Source organism: Phaenicophaeus curvirostris, chromosome 1, assembly GCF_032191515.1.
Source record: "Phaenicophaeus curvirostris isolate KB17595 chromosome 1, BPBGC_Pcur_1.0, whole genome shotgun sequence".
In the NCBI taxonomy this organism is placed as follows: Eukaryota; Metazoa; Chordata; class Aves; order Cuculiformes; family Cuculidae; genus Phaenicophaeus; species Phaenicophaeus curvirostris.
In genome coordinates, this window is record NC_091392.1 from 112858293 (window position 1) to 112883709 (window position 25417).

Here is a 25417-nt window from a genome sequence, read left to right on the forward strand (position 1 = left end):
GTCTTGCATGTGGAACATAGTTAGAAGTGAGTATGAACTGTGAATATAAATGTATATCCAACTGAGAATCAAATATTGGCATTTGAAAGCGGCACTAGATATTTCAGTATATAGACCTAGGGAACTGCATAAAATTCTGCGTGTGAGAAAGACTTGAGGAACATGGATTGAATAAATTTCCTTTTTTTTTCTGGCAGAGGAGTGTTGTAAGCAGGTAGAGCATTGGGAGAGCAGCTGGGCTTTCATGTTGTGGGAAGAGAACAGGACGGCTCACTCATGCCTGTGCTGGGAGGGAGGGAATGGTTCTGTTCATGTTTGTAGGGCAAGGGATACCTGGGCATTCCCCCCTCTATTGGGAACCATCACTTACAAACTATCTACATTTCCTCTGGAAGACCAGGCAGCTGTTCAGAACAAGGACAAAGCTCAGACCAGACAACAACATATTAAGAAAAACAAAGGCAAGCAAAGTAACCCAGGGCAGGTTTGCATGTGGCAAGCACCAAAAGGCAGTAAATTATACCTGTCAGCTGATTGGCAATTACTGCCCAGGCACTGGAGGGGTGGGAGTTTGGGAATATGTGTAAACACTTCCGCATAGGCAATTCATCCTGAGCAGTTTATGTGTTGTAGCGGTACACAAAACAGCTCCTAGCACCCACTCTGGCTACAGTGTGCTGTAGGGTACAGCTCCTGTAGGGAACTACCTACAACTCGCATCTGCTGAAGGCGAGGAAGGCCCACAGCACTAACAGTGCTGGCTGTGCTGCAAGTCACGAGGAAAAGTCCTGGGAAAACTTTTCAGTTAGCAACACCTGCACCTTGGATTTGTTTCACCAACTATATGGTATCAACCCTATGCAAGCAGAGCAAAAGCAAGTGACGCTGCTGGTTGGTGGGGAAGGACATGGCTTGGGTTCCCAGGTGAGATGCTGAGGTCTCTCCTGATGGGGAAGGGCTGGTATTTCATAGATATTTTGTTAAGGGTTTTTACTCTCAAGATCTGCCATTCTTCCCGCTTCCCCTTGAGCCACAGCATGGCGGCTCTGCTCTCTCCTCCCCTACTTCCCTCTTTTCTGAGGGCAGACAGGCAACGAGGGCTTCAAAACCCTGAGCAGGAACCTGATATGAGCTTGGTCTCTCTAAAGCCAGCCCATGCGTTAGGGGCTCTGGGGGTATGTGTGAGCTTGAGGTAAGGGGGATCCCTGGATGGACGCATCTCTACCGTGGAGGAAAGAAATACTGCCCGAACATGCTTGATGTCCCACCAGGCTCTCCAAATGTCCCTCTTGGGGGGATGCAGGTGGCTGTAGATTTCCAGCACTGCCAAGGCTGGATGCTGGTGTCAGATGTGCCGCTGACAGGGTATCGGTGTCGCTGACCTTGATAGCTGCACGGGTACAATGCCAAGGACGTGCATGGAATTATTTGCCCAAGCGCAGTGCCTTTTCCGGGAGCACCTGGGCACCACAGCCAAGCCATCTCCCACTTTCTCAGCTGTACCTCCACCACCTCCCTGGGTCATAGAATCATAGAATGGTTTGGGTTGGAAGGGACCTTAGAGACCATCCAGATCCAACCCCCTTGCCATGGGCAGGGACACGTCCCATTAGATCAGGTTGCTCAAAGCCCCATCCAACCCGGCCTTGAACACCTCCAGGGATGGGGCAGCCACAGCTTCCCTGGGCAACCTGTGCCAGTGCCTCACCGCCCTCATGGTGAAGAAATTCCTCTTTACGTCTAGCCTAAATCTGCCCCTCTCCAGTTTACACCCCTCCCCCCTCCTCCCATCACCAGAACCCTTTACGAACAGTCCCTGTGTGGGCGAGACGCATCCACCTGCACATCTTTCTGCGGGGCACCCGCGGAAGGTTCTGGAAGCGCCACGGGGGTGCTCCCCACACACGGGCGGCCACAGCAGCCTCTCCTCACATTCAACATCGGGGTGGGATGAGGAGGGGGGGAACCTCTTGCCCTTCCCCTCACCCACCCACCCGAACGCGTGGGGACGGGCGGCGAGCAGCGCGGGCGACCAGGAGCCAGGGTGACCCTCCTCCTCCTCCTCCTCTCCTCCCCACCATGTGCGGCCCCGGGCGTGTGTGAGAGCGGGGCGGGGCGGGGCGGACACAGTGGAAATTTCCACTCCCTGCAGCAGCCGCCGCCGCGCAGGGCGAAGGGGGGCGGCGCGCGCCGGGCCCGTCCCGCCGCAGGCACCGCGGAGGCGCCCGCCCGGCTCCCCCCCCCCCCCCCCGCCCCGCTCCGCTCCGCTCCCCCCGGCGCGGGGCAGCCCCCTCGGAGCCCCCCGGGCGCGCGGCGGGGCGGGGGCGGCGCGTGCGGCGGGGCGGGGGCGGGGGCGGCGCGGCGGAGCCTGCGCAGCTGCCGGCGCCCTTTAAGCCGCGCCGCCCGCCCCGCCGCCTGCGCAGCCCGGGAGCCGCGCGGGACCAGCAGCGCGGGGAGACCGGCCTTTCCTCCTTCTCCTTCGCCGCCCCTTCCCCACGTCCCACCGGCACCGTCGCCTCCCTCCTCCTCTTCTCCTCCTCGTTCTCCTCCCTCCCCGCGCCCTCCGCCCCGCAGCATCCCCGCTCCTCCCGCCGCGGCCAGCTCTAAGATGCCCCGCTATGAACTGGCTTTGATCCTGAAAGCCATGCAGAGGGTGAGTGAGGGAGGGGAAGCGGGAGGGAGGGAGCCGGGGGGGCCCCCGATGGATCCTCTCCGCAGCCCTCGGAGCCGTGGGGCTCCCGCCTGTCTTTCTCTGCCTCCCTCTCCCCTTCCTCTTTCTGTTCTCGCGTCCCCCTGCTCCTCGGGACGGGTCTGCCCGGTTGCTTCCCTAGAGCCCGCAGCCCCTTTCCCTCTCCCCGCTCCCCCCTGTGGTCCGCAGGTAAGCAGCTTCCCACGCTCGTGCAAAGCGAGATGCGGTTCTCCTCCGACTTCTCTTCCTCCTCCTCTTCTTTGCTCCCTCTGCCCTCCTCGCCCGGCGGGACCGACCTCAGCCCTCGGCGCGCGGGTGTCGCCGCGTCCCCGTCTCTCTCTCTGCGGCACCGGCGCTTCCTCCCCTCCTCCTCCTCCTCCTCTTCTCTCTCCCCCTCCTCGCTCCTCCAGCACCTGTGGTGTCTCCCCGGGGTCCCTCGCCAGCCCCACGCCGTGTCCCCCCCTGCCCCTGGGAAGCCTTGCCGGGGCAAAGCGCGCTTCCAGCTCCGCTCTGTACCAGGAAAGTCCCACGGATTCATTTATTATTCCCTTTTCTTTTCCTCCCCCCCTCCCCTTCCTGCCGTTGCCAACACCAGTTGAGCTCTGCTGATACGGGAAGGGTTGCTGGCCGCTGCCTTTGGCGGCGCGGTGATAAGCCGTGGTGGGAGCGAGGGAGGCGATAGGATGCTCCTTCTCTTTCACAGGAGCCCGATCGGTGTGGGAGGGAGGGTGTGTGCTTATGCGTAAAAATAATAATAAAATCCAAACACCTTTGCGTAGATGGGGACCCTTTATTTGGAAAATAATAGCTGATACTGGCTCTTTTCTAGTACCTTCTATAGCCTTTGTTTATCTGCTGCTTTCCAGCTTAATATGCAGTGCTGGTGTTGGAATGTAGCAGCACTTCTCCCAGGCTGTAACTCTTCTCATCTGACTCAGTGTGTACATGCTTGCTCTCACATTTAACCTTCGTTTAAATGAATGTGAATATTTGTTATAGAGTAGCGGGGAAGCTGAATAGCCTTACTGTGTTTCTTTTGTAGTTACGGGGGCACGTCTTCACGTATTACATGTGCTGCATATTCTAGTACATTTCCATTCATTTTACATGTAGCATCCACATGTCAGGGTTGGCTTTTTTTTTTTTTTTAACTTAGCTTAACCGCAGAAGCCGTAGTAGACCTCTCAGGTGAGTCCTCTAGTGGAGAAACACAGCAACTGGGGGAAAAAAAAAAAATCTGGTGACATTGTCGCACCACCTCACAGAGCAGCATTTGCTCCGACAAAACACGCTGCTTTTGGTGGATTGGGTTGTCAACATGTGATCCCCCTCCACGCCTCCATCCGTGCATAAGCTGAAGCTGTAGGTAAGGTGATGAGATGCTTTTTTTATACGTGCTGTTAATATGGGAGATGCATTGTGCCATGCAGTCCCTATAAACGCAGGACAGGGCAGGAAGTGTAGCAAAGCTGACACAATGCTGAGACACTCATAAATTGACTGATTGGCAAGGATGCTGTGGAGCAGTGTCTGGTGGAAAGGATCTTTTGATTCCTAGGATCTGAGCACAGAGATGCAGGAATAAGTGTTTAGCTGTAAGATGCTTCTAATGAGCATTGATGCACCTAGGATTTAACATCTGCAGCCTTTTCTTCATTTAAGTTTGACTCTAGTATATTCTTACCTGACAGATGTATCTTAAGGTGTTTTTTTTAGCTCTGTGATTATGTTAAAACACTTAAGTGTTAGTTCAGATATACTACTGTTTTTAACCTACCCTTGTTGTAAGTCTAAATTTTAGAGCCTGTCTCTAGATGCTGGATTTTTGTTGGTGTTGACAGTACACCAGATCTAGGTGATTTTTTTTTTCTAGCTACTGCTGCCTTTCTTGTGTAGTGACAACACTTGGGGGGGAAAAAAAAAATTCCATAGTGGTTATGTGCTACATGATGTTGCGGAATCCTGGCACAGGGGTTGCTCTAATGACCCCCATAGCAGTGCATAACCTCAGCTGTAATGCAAACTTAAATTAGTCAAAATGTGGAGACCTGAATATGGAGCTAATAAAATTCTGAAATTATGAAGTGACTATGTAACTCCATCCTGTAGAAGCTGGAGATGTCACATACAGTCTGGAGTAAATTGAGTTGCTTCTTAACGCTAGTGCTTCCTGGTAAAGTTGCTCTGGGTGGGTGTTCACTTGTTCTGCCACATCAGTCCGTCTGTATGGTGGCTGTTTGCTCTGGTCTCTACTTAGCTCCAAGGCTTGAGCAAGGCTCAGCTATTTTCTTGGTGTCTGTGGCATCCTTCTTCATCTCTGACGGCTCCTCAGCGTTGCAAATAAAAGGAAGCCCCTGCTGCCTGTCTGTCTTGTGCTTTAGGGCTGTTGTTAAGTCCTGTGAGCTCCCTGGCAGCTTGATAGCAAATGTTCTCAGAGCTACAGTCTGGTAGACTTTCATAGCTCTCTTCAGAGGGAAACTTAACAATTCTGTGGGGTTTGGGGTTTCCCCCACCCACAATTGTTTTTAATAGTTACCTTGGCATTTTCATAGATCTAAGCAGAATAAATTCCTCAAATTTGTTTTTGTTGCTTTAAACTCTGTTGTTCCCTAGAATTGTTTGTATTCAAGTTGGGGATTCCTCCTCAATTTTTTCTTGCATGCGGCTTCTGTTGTGAACCGTGGAGTCTGTTGTACAGCTGGTTGCCTCCATACCCAGATAGCTGGGACATGGTTACAGGGTGAGTGCGACCATTCAGTCCTACCTGATGCTTCGGTGTCCCCTTGCTTCTTGGCAGGCTTCCTCAGAGCCTCTTCAGCTTTCCTTTTGTGTCCTAAAAATGCAGTGTCCAAGAGCTTGGAGGGTAGTGGGGGGAGGCAAAGGGGAAATCTTATTTGACTTTGTCACCAGTTGTCTGCATGTACTTTTTCACAAGAACTCATGACTTTATTCTGAAGTCAAAGCTGAGCAGCCATTCTCTGTCCTTCTTTTTGTAGGTAGTGTATGATCAAGTACTTGGCTTAGACTAGAAATATTGTATTTATCAATTGCCTGTGGATGGAGTCCTTGATCAGCAGAGACCCCAGCCAGTTACTGTTAAGAAAAACAATAAAAGAAGTCAGGAAGAACAATAAGAGCACCCCCAAAATAAATATAGATGTATACCCTAACCCCTTACTTCTCTGCGGTATTGCTGTATATGAAGAGTAGCTACAGTGAGGGATTTGAATTATGTTACTCCATGTGTGAGCATGTGGAGGAGATGCTTTGGGAAAAGAAAGGTATGAGGCCAGTGAAGTGAATGGGACTGAGGGTGGAAGTAATGAATTTTGCCCTTGTGTGTGGCTTTCTGTGCTCCAATAAGCAAGTGACAAATGACCCAGGGAGCTTGGTGGCAGGCTTGTTCGCGCACTTCTGTACGTGACTGATAACAGCACGTGTCCAACCCTCAACAGCCTGAGTAAAAGACTGCAATTGTGGTGAAGGTAGAGGTGCCAAACGAAGACACAGCTGCTCGTGCTCTGAGTTGTACTGTTCATAGCAACAGATGAACTTCTAATTATTTCTAACTTTCTCCCGGGAGAGTCATCTTTGGCTTTCAGTGGGAGGATGATGGTAGAGCAGGACCTTCAGCAGGAAAGGGTAGTGACCTGCTAGTGAATTAGCAGGAGCTGTTGCTTGCTGGAGTAAGGAGAGCTCTTCTGGGAGGCTTCCTCTTCCTACCCTCCTTGTCCTGCCAAAAATCCCTTGATAGCCTGGGGAAGGAAGCGGAGGAGGGGGGGACGGGAAGGAAGAGCTGGAAATGGCTTCCTATTGCTTTGATGCTGTTTTGCAGACTGACCACAGGGCGGCAATGTGAGACACCCTCCAAGGAAAATTGGCAGCCTGGGGAACCTAGGACAGAGAGAGAAGGTGGCGGTATTCCCATGCTGTTCTTGCTGCTGCTTGACTCTTGCGAGCTGGGACACCTGTCTTCAACAGAACAACTTTGTAACTGGAACTGAAGTGAATGGACAGTATGAAAATACTTTACATTGGAGTATATCACTAAAAATGAGGAAACATACATGTATTTTTATTAGTGGCATATTCTTTTCCCTGACTTCACCTGTAAAAAAGACTAATACATACGATGTGTCATAGTCTAAAACTGAGTTACCTCATTTCAGCAAATACGTGGGCTAGGGGACCCACTGACCCACTTCTGTAATACTACAGTGAATCTGGGCTTTTGGTTTCACTGGTGTGTTCTCCCTATGTAACTTACCTTGAGCTTCTTTTTGTTACCTTTGGAGTAGATTGCCATGTTTCAAAAATTCCGCACCTGCTCTAGAGATCATTAGCTATTTTACGAAAGCCAAAGTAATGGGCAGTAGCATTGCTTGACATCTTGACTGTTAAACTTAATTGCTGTGTAGGCAGCTGCAGCACTTGGGCTTTTGATATCTCACTTGCTAGGAAGAAGGTGGGGGGAGAACCAAGAGAGGTAGCAAGCAGGCAGATACTGGTTTTCTTTTCTTTCCTTTCTGGTGAACCTACCTATTCTTACAGTTGCATTGTACATCTGCCCCACCTCCCTTACTTAGCAGGCTAAAATTACAGGAACGTTCTGCTGTTTCCTTTGACTTATTTTAGAAACGGGCTGTTTTTCAGTGTTATGCCTACGAGGGAAGGACCCTTCTGCCAGGGGTGGTGCTGGAAAGAAGGCTGAAGAGTTGGAACTAAAAGACAAGATAGGAAAATTGCAAGAGCTAGCGTTGACTCTCCTGTAGGAGTCAGCTTTCTGTTTTCTGCCTTAAGCAATTCCATAAGAATAACTGGATTTTGAAGTGTGTGATCCAGAGAGCACTTGAGAATGATGCCCTCTTGGCTGATGTTTTCCACTTCTCAAGACTATAGAGCAGTCTTCTCCCAAGCATGAGATATGTGCCTGGGTTGGATATCGGTACAGGTAGAGGATTATTCTCTTCTACAAAATAGTTCAAGCCCTTCTATAGCAGATACTTGTTAGCTGGGTGAGTTTGGCAAAGTTGTCCAAAGCGAATGCTAAGTTGATGGCAAGAATAAGGGCTTGAAAGCCTCTTGATTTATACAGACTTCTGCAGCATATTGAGTGATGTGCTTGAGTAGGCGTATGTAATAGGATGCAGTCATCTGCCCCTTTTGTACCCTAAGCAGTAAAGCTGCAAGCCTGAGTGCTGAGGCAGGACTGTGGGCAGGCCTTTGTGTCCATGCTGGGACTGGCAGACTTCAAGTGGGATTTGGCTAGCCCCTCTTCAGTGGGCAGGAGTGGTGGCGTAACCTTTAAGATAAGACTTACCCTTTTTACCCCCATTACCTACTTAGCAATGTGCTCTTTCTTGGCTGCGTATCTCTCCTCATTTGTTCACTGAGTCTATGTATACATGTGGTCGCATCCTGTATGAACAGGGAGATGCTTGTAAACTTCAGCATGAGAACAATTGTCCTTTAACTCTTGAAAAAGAAGGGAGGAGAACCTGTTGTGATAAAATAGCAGTGTTGTTCCCTGTTGTTGTAAATAACCCTCAAAAGTGGCTGACTCTCTCAAAGATGTCCATTATATCACTTGGAATACACTGTTTAATTCAAATATGAATATGTGTATATGTTTGCTTTCTGCTGGTAAATCACACACTATATTTTGTAACAATGGAAGTTCTTTCTTTACGTATTCTTTCAGGAGCCGATTTCTCTAATTCCCTTGTTCCACAGCCATAATGTTGGCAATTTCCACACAAAAATAACTTTGGTTATTGTTGATAACTGATGAAGTAACTTACCTTGTTTTTTGTCAAGACTCCAGCTAGAGCAGGGTAGTAATTCTTTTGAGCCATAGCTACCCAGACCTCCTCTGCTACAAGTTTGTGGCAGTGTGGGAGTTGTTTGTGTGGAAGCAGTTGCTTGACAGAGCTGCGTATATCAGCCTGTGTACTGCTTATCTGAGGGCACCAGGTTGTTCCCTTTAAAGCCACCTGCCCTGTGGACCAGCAGGAATATCTGATGTGTGTTACATAGAGGTGCTGATAAGAAGGTGAAAGTGGATACAAATAAAAGGGACGTCAGGTGGCCAAAATATAGAATCACAGAGCCATGGAATGGTTTCAGTTGGAAGGTACCTTGAAGATCATCCAGTTCCAACCCCCGTGCTGTGGGCAGGGGTGCCTTCTGCTAGACCGGGTTGTTCAAGGCCCTGTGTAGAAGTGGGACGGGAAAGATGGGAAGTAAAATATGGGAAATAAGACTGTATCTGTGTAAGTGAAGGGAACACTGGAAATGCTAGTGCAAATACTGGTGCTGAAAATGAGATACTACAGAAATGCATCACTCCTGGTGGGAGGAGGGGAGGGAAACAAGCAGATGGTGTAAAGGAAGGGTCATAAACCCTAGAAACTACACAGGAGCTATTGTTCTGCTGTTTCTCACATCTTTTTTTAATCCTGGTTTGTCTGCTTGCAAGGCAATCGTTTTGCCTCAGTTAAGCAGACATCTGTGGAATAGTAATTGAAAACAAAGGTATATGCAGGGCATGATGCAGGAGAGGAATGTGTTCAGTGAAGTTGGTGTTTGTGTTTGAGACTTAAAAATATCAGTGTTTGGTAACTGTGAATTTAGGTTCTTACAAAACTTAATTTAGACTAGTGCTCGTTGTTTTATAACCAAGGTAACTTTAAGCCTTGTTTTGGTGTCTTAAAATTCCCCAAGAAGGATCAGAGATCTCGCAAGGCCATCGAGCAGACTAAGAAACTTGGAGGGCCTCAAACTTAAATTCTGGCTATGTACACCTCAGACTTTTGTTTAACCTTTCAATAAAACTTGTGATGCTTTTTTTTGTGGGCAGTCATAAATATGATGGGAACTTGAAGTCCTAAATAAGCTTACCAAGTCTGTTTTATTTTTCTGTTTCCCCTAGAAATTTTAGGAAGATTTTTTTCCTAGTATTTTACCTTTTTGCATAGTGACTGACACTTACACAGCTTCTTTCTCTTTTAGTCTATACTCTCCTAGCCTAAATCCTTTTCAGCATATTTTTTCTAGGCTATGAGTATGCCAGCGAGGTCAGTTACTGCTGGATGGTGATAACTGCCAACTGGATCACATCTTTGTACCTTGCAGCTAAAGAAAAGTAATTTTCAGTAGTGGTAGGGATTTTACAACATTTTCTGATGGCACACTTTTAGTTGTGATACTATTTGTCCTTTACATCCAAGAAACTTTATTATATGGTTCTAGATCCTCTACATAAATAAAATACTTATTTGAAGTATTTTCTTGCTGTTGGCCTTAGTCACTAAGTACTTAAGCAAATTAATTTGGGTAAATGGTACTTGCTGGTGACAGTGAAAATGTTTGTGCATCTGAACTTTAGGTTGTCACAAGAAGCAATATGAGGCTCAGTGTCCATCTGCAGCTTCCAACTTAATTTTGTCGGCTGATGTCTTGACACACTTACCTGACAGGGAAAATTCTGCCTGGTGCTGCATGATGCCAGAATACTCTTATTTTTTTGCCATCTCCTGGAGGAGATGCCCCCTCTCACCTCCATTACAATGGCTTGCTTTCTCTGCTTGGCCTGTTATGCTCCTTACTTAATTACTGTTGACCACATGCCTTCTCAGTACCCTCTTTCCTCTTGTGCTTCCAGTTCCTGTGTAGAGGGAAGGATGTCATCTGTCTACCATTGCAAAGAAAAGCCTGGTTTCCTTGCTGAGGGATGGAGCTGGTTGTAGCAACAACCTGTCTTTGGGCATCTGAGCCGCTGGTAGTTGTCTGCATGTGTTATGGCAGAGGCGCAAGTGACTTTGCTTATTTGCCAGGGAGGAGTGGGAGAGTTCCTTGGTGGTGCTGAGCAGCAGCTGTACTTTAATGTCTGTCACCCATATAAACACAAGCCAATTCCTTTGGCTGACAAGGCAAAGAGGAAGTACTTACCCACATATTTTCTTTAAACTAATAGTCAGTTTAACTTAAAGACTAGTCCATCAACCTCAGTTTCTTGAGACCTGAGTGAGATGACTACAGTATATCTAGGTAGGGTGTAGAGAAGATAGCCTTTCTTTTTGGTATCTTTATTTTAAAGGATCTTTCCGTCTCCTTCTGTCTCCAGCTTAAACACCTGCCACTTCCTTTTTTAGGTGTTTAAAGTTTTTGGAAGACCAGTGGAAGCAAGTAATTCACTGTTCGTGACAGAGTGCTGGGGACTGACTTATGGGGACAGAAACCAATTAAATGTGAATGCCACAGGCAGTGGCATGAAGCAGCTTGCCAAAGCACTGCTAGTGATGTGGACTTCAGAAAATAAAATAAACCGGCTTTCTTTTGCTTTGCAATTCAACAGTGCTGTGGGTTCTGTTCTCAAAGCGCAAAATGAGCAGTGCAATAAAGCTGTATCCTCTCCTGCCCCGCCCCCCCCTTTGTTTTTTTCCCACCCTCCTTAATTTGTGACTTGGTGAGAGACCTAGATAGGTGTATACGCTTTCAATAGGCAAGAGGGGAATGGTTAAAAACAAAAACAGCAATAAAATGGATCTGCTACTCTTAACGCTGCCAGTCACAGTGCCTTTCTGCTTCAGTTTGCCTTATGGTACTTCAGTTACTGGTTCTGTAATAGTCCACTGTAGCTGTTACATTTCTGGCTGGCAAATGTAGGGTGGTTCTGTTTCTTCTGCTGAACTGCATGCTGTGAGATTACTTATTTCTCTCATGTTTCCTTCAGCCATCCTTTAGAAAAGAATTGAAGAATGTATTGTGGAGCGAGCTTCTTTTTCTGATGCTGCAGTAAAACGAAGACCAGAACTGGAGTGATTCCTGAAACCCCAGACAAAAAAAGTGCATTATGTGTTCATAACAACTCCTTTGAGTGAATGACTTGAACCTTGCACCTCAAATTGGACTTCTATGGTAGTGATGACTTATAGAGTTGCCTCTGCAGCACCTGCGTTCTCCGAGCAGAAGTGTCAATGCCGTACCACTTTGGGGCAGCAAAGCACAGGTGGCAGACAGGTTAGTCAGGTCGCTGCAGGTTCTGGTAACTTGTAAATGTGGTACTTCTGTACTCCAGCCTGTTGAGCTGCTGGGCATTGTAGTCCTTAACTCAAGTTATTTATTAGATGTTGCAGGTCAAGTTCTGCCTCCAAGCTCCCCTGCTTCTCAGGTGAGATTCCTGCCTGGCTCCACTGCCCTATCTCCTGGTTTAGGAGGGAAAGTCCTGAAACTGTGGTCCTGGATGTTTAGGGCTCTGTTGGGCAGCTGATGAGGATAGCGCCTGCTTTCTCAAGGGCATGTGCTCCATAAGGATAAGTTGATAAGTATCAGCTATTCCATGATGAAAGCTTGTGCTCCTTTTTTTGTGTTCTAGAGTGCTGCAATATGAAGCTTTTTCATCTCTTTATTTTTTTTTTTTTTTCTCAGAGATAGGCTGCTTCAGACAACCTTGTGTTTACTGTGGAGCAGTGGACAGGTAGGAACTCACGTGTCCATAGCAGGTAGTCTGTGGTGTGAGCAGGCCAGACAACAGACTTGAGGCTGAGTGTTGTACAGGCCTGCTCAAGGCATGAAACTTTTAACAATCTCTCTTACAGAAGAATAATTTTTTCCATATAGGTGTTGAGCCTGGCAATCTGGAAACATTTCTTGCAAGTGAGTTGTTTGGTAGGTAAAATGCTGCTAATGTGAGTTAACATGAACTTGCTTAAAGAAGGAGAGAGGGGAGAGGGAAAACGTTTCTAAGAAAGAACCTCAAAACTGCTTTGAAGCCTATTAACAAAGTTAAGTATGTCCTTAATTCTATAACAAGTGATAGCAGTGGACACTCCTGTGTGATATGTGAGCATATACATCCTCAAATTAACCCTTAAAGCACTGGCCATTGGGTGTGACCCTTAACTGCAAGAGAAGAGGGAAATTGGCTGAGAAGAGAATAAACTGAGCAGAAAACACATAGTTGCTTTAGGGCTGGAACAGTTTGATTCTGGCATGTTTAAAGACCCATCTTTTTAGAAAAGCACTGTGGGGAAAGTTTTCCTTTAAAATAGTCATACAAGCTTCTCCTAAAAATCCCACCCTAAACCTGCTTCACATTATCTAATCTCTCTTCAGGGAATTGCTTGAGATGTTTTTTTCTGAAAGGACAGGCTGCCTGTTGGAGAGACATATGCATTGTTTCACCAAAGCTGTAGCCCTCTATCTTCAGACAAGAGGGAAGCACATTGTTTTGTGTCTTTGATATGATCCAGCCAGAAAACAGCCTCAGGGAAATAAATTCACAGTCCTTGGCAGCAGTGCTGCCTTTCTGTCTTTTTTTTTTTTTTCCCCTCTCTCAGTTCCACAGTGTATGCTGTTCTAATAACTTGAGATTAAACTCACATGGGGCATCGCAAAAGTCCTTCTTAAGACTTGAGGTCATAACTTGCTGAAAGTTCAGAGGGATGACTCTCATTTCTGTAATGAAAAAAAAGTTCCAGGGTTATTTTAGAATTAGGTCTAATAAGAAACTGGTACAAGAAGCTACTTCAGTACAGTAATTCAGTGACAGTGCAGCACATGAGCAGCAGCTACTGAAAGCATTCCATCTTCCTGTTCAAGTAAGCTGAATCCTGCCAAATTCATATGTTGATCACAAAGATGATGGTTCAGGTCTCTGTAGAATGATTTTTTTAAAATGCATTGTCTGGCTGTACCTTCTCAGGGAAAATGCTCAAGAAACTTCATGCATTGTTTGTTTTGGTTAGAACACACCCATAAGTAGTTTGAGTATCCTTACTGAGAAATGTCACAATTCATTCAAGGGCAGCTGTAGTAGGGTGCTTGTAGTAGTCATTCTGTGAGCTGGGTACCTTTTGTATCAAATAGACATAGTTTGAACAAATTTTTTTGTGGTTTATGCGTATTACTATACAGTATAGTTCTACAAGGTCGTTGATTAACCTACAGAGGAAGTTGGAAAGTGAACTAAAGTTCAAGTCTTAACATTTTCCAGTAATAGAGCAGGACAATGGGAGAGGGGAAATATTGGTTATTACTATTTATTTAGCTTGCCCATAATTCTAATTCTCTGTGTAGTAGCTTTATTTCCACTCTTGTCTTGGTAAAATAGTTTCTTCCCTTTTCCTTTAGTATTTGAAGTTTTGGTAGAAACATTATGATGTGGTTGCATTTGAAAAATTTAGCTGAATGTAGTGAAACGTGAAATGTTATTGAAGTGTTACTCCGGAGTGCTTAAAACTAAGAGTAGGATGTTATACTTGTATCTGATGGTGTCATATGTTCATAATTTTGTGTTTGATTAAACTAATTGACTATTTAACTTCTGTATTTGAGGGTGTGATAAAACGTGAATTCTTCTCTGGAAGAATTTAAAATACATTTGTGGTTTGAAGGTTATGAGCATGATAAATTCAGCACACTACTGTAATCAGTCCATTTTGTACCATGTCTCCGTAGTCTCTCATTATTGGCCATAACTCCAGCAGAATGAATATCTGTATTCTCATGTGAGTGTTTGATGGTGATGGGAAACCCTTATTATCTTTTTTGATTCTGATCTATTCTTGAAAAACAGCCAGCTTGTATGAAAAATATGATCGTGGATTTCTCTGTATGGCTGAAGTTGTATTTTAAAAAAAGCTTACAGCGAGCCATGTCTGCCTTAATGAGAAGTGCGCATTCTTGCATCAGCACCATTGCTGCCTTCAATAGTGCACAAAGTAAGGCAGAGGGGGGGTTGTGCACATGTTTCCAACCTTACCTGTAGCTTTTATTATGGTCTGTCTTGAGAATTTGTAATGTTTTTATTTGCTTTTTTATAACAAAATGGATATGTTACAGAGTTGCCAAGGAACAAACCAACCAGATTAGATTATATTATCTGGGTGTTTGTAGTAATCATAGATGAATTAATAGGGAAGTGTGAGCTTTCAGCATAGTGCCAAAGCACTTCTGCAAGTGAAATGTAAGGGGGAATGCATGAAGCTGTTGCTTGTGAAACTTCTAAGCCTGGTAGACTTTATGGTTAGAAAAAAGATCTAGGTTTTTCTTGTGCCTACATTACTTTTACCAGTGGGTGGGAAAGAGGAATGGAGTCAGACCCTGTTTCTTACTCCTTTGTAATAATCTTGAATGCTAAAGATTTGTGTTCTGATCTTTAGAGTATACTGGTTCTTTACTTTGACCTTTTCCTCCCTTGCTGTGCCTATTCATTGTACAAGAATCTTACATCCATCACTATAAACCCATTAAATGCCTTTGGGAGAGTATAGGTAAATGAAATCTCCCAAGATATAAGTAGGAGATAGGAGCATCCTTCCTCTGTGGCAGTCAGTCTGCAGCTCTTCGCTGCCCTTTCTTTTCCCCCTTGTCTGGATGTCAGCTAGGAAGTCTTTTTATTATCCCTTTCCCTCTACTTTGAGTGCTTCAGTCCTGCTTGCCTAAATGAGTGCCTGTTCCCTGTCACACCATAGTAGAATTTGGTGTGATTGAGAGTTCAGAAGAGAATGACAAGATATGCTTTGCCTCAAACCCTTATACCTCTACTGTTGGTTGTCTTCATGCTTAGAGGCAGATAGATGGCACTGAGAACAGTGCTTCCTGGCATCCCAGCAACTGGCTTCTACCAAAATCCATCTATTTTTTCCTACTGTGCCTAGAGTGCTCCCAAAAAAATCGTGAAACCCTGTGGTTGTGGGTATCAAAAAGCCCATGACAGACAAATACCCTAAAGCCTGATGTTAGGTGTCGTATTTTTGCTTTTGTAACTTGATTGATTTGGATTGTTTTCTTCACTTAGAATTCATGGCATATGGAGAAAAAGCTTTGATAGTAAAAAGTAACCCTGTGATCACCAGAGTTCAGGTGCAAATTAATCTAAAACCTGCGGAATAACCTTGATTCTCCATTTATGTTGTTTCTTGACAGTATTGTGACTTGACTTTGATTTTTTTTTTTTTTTAATTTTGGTTTTTTTGGGTTTTTTTTGGGTTTTTTTTTTTTTTTTAGCTCTAGCAGCCATCTGGTCTCAAGTGCATGCATTTGACATCAGGATCTATCAATATTTGTGAGGTACAGGGGTAGAGCAATGCAGGAAATGACTAGCCAGGTTAATACTCCTTAGCGGTTGCTGTTTTCTTTTCCCTATGGTTACTTGAAAGATGAAGGCCTGTTGAGTGGCTTGAGAAGTAGGCTTGTGAGACTCTAAAGAAAAACAAAATGTATTTCTATACCTTGCCTGGTGCTGGGGAATTTGGGTTCTTTAATACTTCAGAACTGGTGTGTCCATTAAGGTACTTGTAAACATTAAAGTTGACTTATAAAAGGCATAACTACTTAGTTTTACAAATATTTGTGTTATGGATTGCATAAATGCAGCAGGAAATATAAGGGGGAAAAAAATCGTGGTGTTTGGTCATTGTTTTACTAGACTTCAAATTTTTTTCTTATTACTTCATGAAATCCTTCTCTAATTCAATCTTTGTCTTTTGTCTTTGCTGCCTTGCAGGGTTGGTACAGTAGGCCTCACTAAACTTAGCTGCAACTAAGAATTTCTCCTACATCAACTGAGTTAAGGCTGATGCTCTTGTGGAATGTGGATTAAAAGTGCGTGCTAAGTTCCAAATTTCCATTTGAGAAGCGGAGAAAGTAAATGTACCACAACCACCAGCATCAGGACAGCAAACCAAGGGACAAAGAATTTGATCCACAGTGTTGATATATGTTAACTGGTGCACGTGTTGCTTAAAGACGTTTGCTGGGGGGCGAGAAGTGGACGTCAGCTGTGCGAAGTCATTTTGTTTACAAAAATGAGGGCTTCTTTGGAAACAGCAGACATTGCCATTGTGGCACTGTACTTCGTGCTTGTAATGTGCATAGGTTTTTTTGCCATGTGGAAGTACAATCGGAGCACCGTAAGTGGCTACTTTTTGGCAGGGCGTTCTATGACCTGGGTAGCTATTGGTGCATCTTTGTTTGTGAGCAATATTGGAAGTGAACATTTCATTGGGCTCGCAGGATCTGGAGCGGCGAGTGGATTTGCAGTAGGTGCATGGGAATTCAACGCCTTAATGCTTTTGCAGCTTTTAGGATGGGTCTTCGTCCCAGTCTACATCCGGTCAGGAGTATACACCATGCCTGAATACTTGTCCAAGCGTTTTGGAGGGCATAGAATTCAAATATATTTTGCAGCGTTGTCTCTAATTCTTTATATCTTCACCAAACTCTCAGTTGACTTGTATTCAGGGGCACTTTTTATTCAAGAATCACTAGGTTGGAACCTCTATTTGTCAGTTATCCTCCTTATTGGAATGACTGCACTGTTGACTGTGACTGGAGGTCTTGTGGCTGTCATCTACACAGACACCCTTCAAGCTCTGCTTATGATTATTGGTGCCCTCACACTTATGATCATAAGTATTACTGAGGTTGGTGGGTTTGAAGAAGTTAAAAGAAGGTACATGTTAGCGTCACCAAATATTACGTCTATCTTGTTAACCTACAACATTTCCAATACCAATTCCTGCAATGTCAACCCAAAGCCTGATGCTCTTAAAATGTTGCGTGAGCCAACGGATGAAGATATTCCCTGGCCTGGATTTCTGTTGGGACAGACCCCAGCTTCTGTCTGGTACTGGTGTGCTGATCAAGTCATAGTTCAGAGAGTTTTAGCCGCAAAAAACATTGCACATGCCAAAGGATCCACTCTGATGGCAGGCTTCTTAAAGTTGCTGCCGATGTTTATTATAGTTGTCCCAGGAATGATTTCACGAATACTATTTGCAGATGATATCGCCTGCATTAATCCGGAACACTGTTTTCAAGTCTGCGGGAGCAGAGCTGGATGCTCTAACATTGCCTACCCACGTTTGGTGATGAAACTTGTGCCGGTTGGTCTGCGGGGACTGATGATGGCTGTGATGATCGCTGCACTGATGAGTGACTTGGACTCGATATTTAACAGTGCCAGCACTATATTCACACTTGATGTCTACAAACTCATTCGGAAGAGCGCGACGTCTAGAGAACTGATGATTGTAGGAAGAGTCTTTGTTGCGTTCATGGTAGTTATAAGCATTGCCTGGGTCCCAATAATTGTAGAGATGCAAGGTGGTCAGATGTACCTTTATATTCAAGAGGTAGCGGACTATTTGACCCCACCAGTGGCTGCTCTGTTTCTTATGGGTATCTTTTGGAAGCGTTGCAATGAGCAGGGGGCTTTCTATGGTGGAATGGCTGGGTTTGTTCTTGGAGCAATACGGTTGATACTGGCATTTATCTATCGTGCTCCGGAGTGTAACCAGCCGGATACTAGGCCAAGCTTTATCAAAAACATCCATTACATGTATGTTGCGACAGCTCTGTTCTGGATCACTGGGATTGTGACCTTTGTAGTAAGCCTTCTCACACCTCCACCTACGAAGGAGCAGGTTCGGACAACCACTTTCTGGGCTGTGAAAAACAGGAACGTGAAAGAGAACGCTGCAAAGGGGGAGCTGTACAAAGTGCAAGAAAAGAGCATCCTCAAGTGCAATGAAAACACTAACCATATCATTCCAAACGGCAAATCGGAAGAAAATATTAAAAATATTAAGCCGGAGGATATCAATCTCCTGGTTACTTGCAGAGATGACAGCAACCCGGTGATTTCTGTGAGTCACTCTGAAGTAGAGACACCAGTTGATTGTTATTCAAATGGACAAGCAGCTTTGATGGGGGAGAAAAAGCATGAGGAAGAGACTGATGATAGAGAAAGACATTTGAAGTTCATAGATTGGTTCTGTGGCTTTAAAAGTAAAAACATGAACAAGAGAGCTGTTCGGGAGATGGAGGAAGAGACTGTTTGTTTACAAATGCTGGAAGAGACTCCAAAAGTTAAACTATTACTAAACACGGGACTCGTCTGTGTCTGTTCGCTTGGAATATTCATGTTTGTCTATTTCTCTTTGTGAGTAAATAGTGAACTTTTAAGGGTATGGCTAAACATACAGAAGTTGATACAGGTCTCTGGAGATTTTATTTGGGGTTTTTTGGTTTCTTTTATTTGATTTTTTTTTTAAAGTTTTTTCTTTTCAAATAACATAACTGCAACCCAGGCATTGTTTACGCTATAATTGTAAGATCAACTCAACTTTAACCTATTTAGAGACCATTTGAGACATGTTGTCCTATTTCTGCTGAAGGCAGAACGTGTTGTGTGGTGTCTCTTTTCCCTTTTGTCTTTTTTTTTTTTTTTCCATTTGCAGTACTAACCTTTTGTTTTTCCATGTATACATGTATAAATATACCAAAGGCAAGCAGGTGGTTGTGTTTGAAGTCAGGCAGTTACAAAACTCAGTGAGCATTGAAGTGAAGATAACAAATAGTCATTTACTGAAGTGTAAAATCTAAATGGTTAAAGCTGTATTGGAAGATTTTTAAATGTAGGGCTCTGATGCACATTGCTGTTTAGTTGTTCTTTTTAATATACCTGTATTACCTTGGCCATCTTAGCACTTTTTAATCTTGCTCACTGCTTTTAGGTTTTTCAGTTTCTCATTTCTCTTATGTTTAACAACAGGAAGATACTGTGTTTCTTCTTGTAGCACTTAAAACCTGGTAGCTGTTAGTGGCTTTCTGTCTTTTTTTTTTTCTCTGTCAGAAAATTGGTGTTTTGATTTTATGCACTGTAAATTCCATTACTGAAAAGTTACTGTATTTAAAAAAAAAAAAGGAAAAAAAAAATCCCAAAACCTGCAAAACCTGGAGATGACAAATTGGCAGTGGGGGAGAAGGAGGGAAAGGGGAAAAAAAAAAGAAAACCTTAAACAAACCTCTTTATTTGGGTTTGGTCATATATTGAAATAGAGAAGGATAGATTTAGCCTCTTCAGTCTCCAAACCTTTCAAACATAACTAGGGTTAGCCTCTTTTTTTAAAAAAAATAGGTTCTACCACAAAAAAAGAAGTGTGAGACTTTACATGTCTGCAGTTTGGTAAGCACACTGAAAAATAACTTTCTTTGCCATGTGCATGTAGAAGGAGTTACTCTGCAGCCCTTCCATTGCTGCATGCAGAGTCTGGGAACAAAAACAAGTGGGAAGACAAGAGGAAGAGGAAGTGGGGGAAAGAGGTGAAAAGGTCCTTTATTTTCCAAAGTCCTTTTGCCTTATGTCTTCTCCCACTTCCCCTTTGTTCTGTCAAACCTTGTTTTTTAAGGAACAGCTCCTGAGGGGTTGTGTGTGCAGTTGTAATCTGTGTCGGCAATTGAGGTCTGCCCTTATGATTCTTCAATAAAAGGGAAACTTATCCCAGGCGATCAGAGACAATCAGTAGGTATTGAGATGGTGAGGTTCTTTCCTCCTGAAGGATGGATGCCTGAGGCAGGGATGAACAATTTACAGATGTAGAGAACATGTATGTGCAGCTGGTTGGTGGAGCTCAACAGGCCAAAAGATTGCAGAGCTCTGTTCAACTTTACCCTTTGTGTAAAGCAGGAGAACATGTTGCCATCCTGGGGACTCACCCTTACACTAAACCATTTTTTGGGTGCAGAGGCTAGCTGGCAGCGTGTGCTTGCATTTCCAGTATTAAGCTCCCTTACCCTCCAGGACAGAGTAGTCGGATCCAGGCTTCCCATGAAAATAGTTCCTCTGGTTGCCTTTTCTCTTGAGCTCATCTCGGGACTTGTTTGGGAGAGCACAAACTGGCTAAGCCAAAACCAACCTGAGAGGGGCCATGCTGACAGTTCAACAGTATTGATTCAAGGGTCCAGCCATAATTCCTTGGCACATAAACAAGAACCAGTGCCTATGAGTTAAATAGTTCTGTAGAGATGAAATTTGGGTTAATCCTGCCTTTGACTGCTGGAGAAAGTTTGCTTTTCCAGTGCAATGGTGCTGTAAGTTGCAGGCCATCCAAATAGCTTTTAGAAGTATGATGTCTAATACACAGTTTCAGATGAAGTGATTAAATTCCATTTTTGTGGGTTTTTTTTGTTTTTAAATCAGTCAAATCCCATTCATTCCAAGACTTCAGAGGCCAAGATGCCCCAGTTTTCTCCGCTTTGTGTAGTTGTTGCTGCTGGAAAGTATACTGTCATTAACTGGAAATACAGTAATAAGTGAAGGAGTCATGTTGCAATATGTGTAGAAGACGAGAGTTACAGTATCTGAGTCCCAGTATTAATGGCAGTGTGACCAGGCACATTTTATTACGGTTTGTGTGGCTGGCTTTGTTCAGAAGACTATGTTAAGTCCTTTTTAATGGCAAAATTGTAGTATGTGAAATATAATAATGGCATCTCAACTTCATTAGCGAGCTGATTTGAGGATAGTACTGTAAGATAGATACAGAACATAGTCATTTCTATGCAGGATAATGCAATCTAGGGAAGAATTTGATCTTTGTGGGGTGAAAAATAACTTGTGGAGGGCAAAGAGAAGTCTCAGTCCAACAATGTCTTCTTGAAAAGTCTGGAATTTGGCTAATATGCCTAATTTGGCACAGGGAAAGAGACTCGTGTACCAGGCACTGTCCCTTAGTAACTTGGCACATCTTTCTATCAGCAGCTGGTACTTGGATTTTCCAAGTCAGTACTCTTTGCTCTCAGAAATGCATTGCCACCTAACCTGCAAAGCCAGGTCAGCTCAGGGACCCTTTTGCTTGGCTGCCATTGCTTCATCTGTGCTTGCTTTTATCCTGGGGTGCCTTACATGGTTATGAAGCTGAAAGCATGGCTTTTATTGCCACTTGAAGAGTGGTTTGCTCGTAATGGCTTTTCCCAGCTTGTTTCCTTTCTCTCTCCCCCCTCCCAAGTAATTTGCTGTTTGAAGAGAACAGTGTGTAAAGAGCTAATACACAGGATGCCTGTATCCTGTATAGTATAACTTCAGTCAGGCCCATGGTGAAATTATCCCTTGACTGTGGTAGGGAGTCACAGTCCTTTGCAAATGCAGGCTGTGATGCAGCCTCTGTTAAATCTGAGATACTCCCATCTCCCAGTTAATGTATTCTCATTTGCTAAACTAACAAGTTGCCGCATTAATCACAGTAATTGGCAGGCAGTCAGAATCTTAGTGAAGTCATACTTTGCGTCTCCCTGATCTTTAGACGTGTTATTGTGAAGAAACTTTTAAGGAAATTATTTCTCTAGTGCTTTTTCTCTTCAGTCATTCAGGAACATGTTTCTGTACTTTTCTTTGCCTAATGCCGGTTTCTCCAGTCTTATTCTGTTTTTACACCTTAGAGGTCATAGAACTTGGCAATGTTCCTTGCTCTATATAACCACTTCATAAAAGGCCTCTATTGGAATAAAAATAAGGCTTCAAGCAAACTGTATTGGCGAGCAAGTACCTTGACCTGTGTTATGGACCTTAGTAAAAGAAGTTGCTTGAGGACTTTTTATAGCGTAAACATGCCTTTGCAAATCTTCTGATTGTGATTTACATGGAAGGGGTGTTAACCCAGGTTAATAATGTTTCAATTTAAATGCCAACTTTTTGGTCCGGTAATAACTACGAAGTGTCTCCCATAATGGACAATCAGTTCCATAAATTTTAATGCCTGGCCGCTGCCTCCTCGGTGGGACTGGCTAGTCATGCAGGGTTAGATCCAGGAGGACACATACTTCTGTCTTGCAGCGATTGGTTTATTTATTGCCTTGAGATTAGAATGACAGTCTTGAAAACCTTATTTTGGAATAACACCTTTTTTTTTTTTTTTTTTTTTTTACTATTTCCCTTAACTTATTTTTCTGTTTAGATATTTGAGTTTTCTCCCAGAAATTTGTTAGAAGCCTTTTATGTGAAAAAGAAAAAAAAAAAAATACAAGGAGGCTTCGTGAGCACTTAATCATACATTCTGGGGGACTCTTCTTAATTAATATTTTTAATGGATTATTTGACGCTATTCTCTGCCAAAGTTTAGTGTTTATTTGTTATTTTTATAGTGGGTTTTCTCCCCTATTAGCTTTTAGTAATAACTGAAAGGATACGGTGAGAGATTGTAAGAAATTTAAATGGCCTTCAGTATACCGCTTGTGTATTTTCTATTTCTCCACTTCTATGTTCCCCTCCCAGAAGGGCCAGTGTGAGACTTTTGATGCAAGTCATGAGTACTGTAACTGAGTCGTGAAAAGGATTTCCCGCAAGGTTACAGTGAAATGGGCAGAGCCCTCAAGGGATATCTGCGCGAACACTTAGAGCAGAACATGCTTACAACTTTAAAACGTACAGCTTTATTTTTTTTATATATATATTTTTTTAAATCCTAAGATAAAGGAGGTGTTGGGAGTACTCCCTTTCAGAGAACAGGATACACGGAAGAAGTTGGAGTTGCTAAGCTCTAGCTTTCTTGAGGAAATCTTTGGATTTAGCATGTATAGCGAAGCAAAAATATTCATCTGTTCATTTGGTATTCTGTATGTTCTGTGCCCTTAAATGTAATTGTTTTGAAAATAAAACTAACCTTGTTATGTGATGTTAAAAAGCAGACTTGTGTGCAATGTTTTAAATTTTTTTTAAGAAAATGTTTGTATATAATTAAATGGTTTAATGTGCTTTAATTGGCCTAAGGTAAAGAGTAGTCCTAGAATGTAAACATATATAATTAGGATTTCTGATTTCACTGTGAGATCTCTGAACTCTCTTGTTCTGCAAAGTGGTTTGTTTTCTTTACAAAACACTTTCTATTTCTTTTATGGTGTTGGTTTAAAGGCATTTGCTTCACTTCTGTTCTAATATTGAATTCATGGTATAGTGACATCTGGTGACACTTAGCATTATCAGTTTCACTGTGTAAAGTCAGACACTTTGAGCAAAAATGGTAATGATATGACAATTCTCTGTGTCTATGAATACACGTTTTTAAATGAGGTGGTTATAAAAATAGTTGCTGTGCAAAATGTTAGTAGTCTTCTTCAAGAAGAAAGCAAATTTTCTAATATCACTAGAGCAGTCTCTTCATTCATCTTATTTTTAAAGCACAGTGTCAAAGTGATGCTGCTTTACCTTGTCTCTCTGATGTAATGTTTTTTTAGATATCTGTGAAGTATTTTTGGTTTTTTGTTGCTATTGTATTTTTCTGCAGATTTTATATGAAATACCTGTTAATGAACTGCCTTTGTTTTTTTTAACTATTCAACTAAAATACATTTCAGACCAAAACCAAATGATATCATATAGCATTTGAAACCTGCCTTTTTCCCTGCCCCTTGTTCTTCTTTTTCTTTTTCCTTTTTTTTTTTTTTTTTTTCTTTTCAATAAGCCAAATGGGCATGTAGATAAGATCACTATAAAGGAACCAGGTCTCTTTTGGTAAAGTGTTATTTAAAGGTCTGTTAAGATCTTATAAGATGATATACTGAAAAAAAAATATTGTAGTAGGAATATAGATTTAGAAGTGTTAATGAGATTAATACAGCTTAATTATATTGTAAGTTGCTACTGTCCTTAATGACAAGCTTTTTGTCATAGAAACGATGTATGATAAATTAATTTTGGTCTAGTGTATAGAATTATCATATTGCTATAAATCTTTGAAGTAAATCTGATGCAAAACTTTCATAGTTAGCATTGCTGGCCCTGTGTATACTGTTCTTTGTATACTGTATGCATATTATTTTGCCTATTGCATTAGTCTTCAAACTAAAACTCTTATTAGAGAGTATTTGGATACTTCAGACTGTGTTTCTTGCAGTTCACATTCCTTTACCATGGCATTTTGTCCTGTCTAAAAGTATTGTATGGAAATGTTTAAAACTTCTGTACAAAGTTTCAATAAAATAGAGAAAAAAAAAAACCCAACAACAACAAAACAGGTATTTGTGAAGCTGTTTTGGAGAACCTGTCCATAATGGTCATATGTATTCTTACTTGTAGTAAGCCTTGCATCCCTATATATGAGATAATTCCCACTTTTTCCCTGTTACTAAAAGGCAGAACTCTTGAAGCAAAGCCTAGGCATGTGGTTAGAGAAGTATAACAAAACAGAAAAACCCTAACAAAAAAGATCCTTTAAAACTGCAAAAACAACTTGCAAGGGCCCAATATATGTGGGCAGAATTTGGCTGCAAAAAGTTTAGGCCAGCTCATGTGTTGGGAGGTTAGGGTGGGCTGATCTTTCTAGGACCTGAAGCTCAGGATGCTGGCAGGGCAGGGCAAGGCGAGCAGCCTAAAGCACCCTGCAGAGCAACAGCCTGCAAGCAAAACAAAATATGGGTGACCCCTCATTTAGCAAAGCAGCCTTGCTGGCTGTTGTGCAAAATTACGATTTTATTATTATTATGTTTTTTTTCTTCTTTAAATGCCCTGTTCAGCTGCTGCTTAACCAGTTCTTGAGTGGGACAGGTCCCTTCTTAGTTGATTCTTAGATACTTCCAGTTGTGGTTTGCTGTGCCACTGGGTCTGCTCCAGGCTGGATGCCTCAGTGACTTGTGTTTATTTCTGACCGATCTAGAAATCAGTCCTGGTGCCCAAGTCCTCCAAGGAGCCTGTACCAGTAGTCATGCTCTAAGAATGTGTTTGATGCCATCTTCACCCTTGTAGGAAGAAAATGCAGCTTGTTGTGGTAGTCAGTGCTTAAGATGCCTTTGGGGAGGGAAGGATACCTTATCACAATTTTTATTCAAGAAAGGTAAAATAATCAACAGAGCGTTATAAGCAGAGACCAAACATGAGTATTCCACTTCCTTCTCCTCGTTTCTGCTGTCTTCTGTGAGGACATATTTGATCTAATAGTCATGGAAAGT

General features: G+C 43.2%; 2 protein-coding genes across 4 annotated transcripts in view; both read left to right on the top strand.

The window, feature by feature from the left end:
• Nucleotides 1–2372: 2372 nt before the first annotated feature.
• MRPS6 (mitochondrial ribosomal protein S6) overlaps nt 2373–25417 on the top strand; it is a 46363-nt gene continuing 23318 nt past the window's right edge. The window contains exon 1 of the mRNA XM_069872078.1: nt 2373–2653. Coding sequence (XP_069728179.1) covers nt 2609–2653 — 45 coding nt within the window. The 5' untranslated portion in view covers nt 2373–2608. The remainder of the gene's footprint in view (nt 2654–25417) is intronic.
• SLC5A3 (solute carrier family 5 member 3) lies at nt 2550–24484 on the top strand. 3 transcript variants are annotated; one of them, XM_069871757.1, is made up of 2 exons: nt 2550–2653; nt 16200–24484. In XM_069871757.1, exon 2 carries the CDS (start codon nt 16501–16503, stop codon nt 18640–18642), a length of 2142 nt encoding a protein of 713 aa, XP_069727858.1. In that variant the 5' UTR covers nt 2550–2653; nt 16200–16500; the 3' UTR covers nt 18643–24484. The 3 variants fall into 3 exon arrangements, with proteins under 3 accessions (XP_069727858.1, XP_069727849.1, XP_069727867.1); XM_069871748.1 differs by lacking the exon at nt 2550–2653 and adding an exon at nt 12147–12167; XM_069871766.1 differs by lacking the exon at nt 2550–2653 and adding an exon at nt 13817–14412.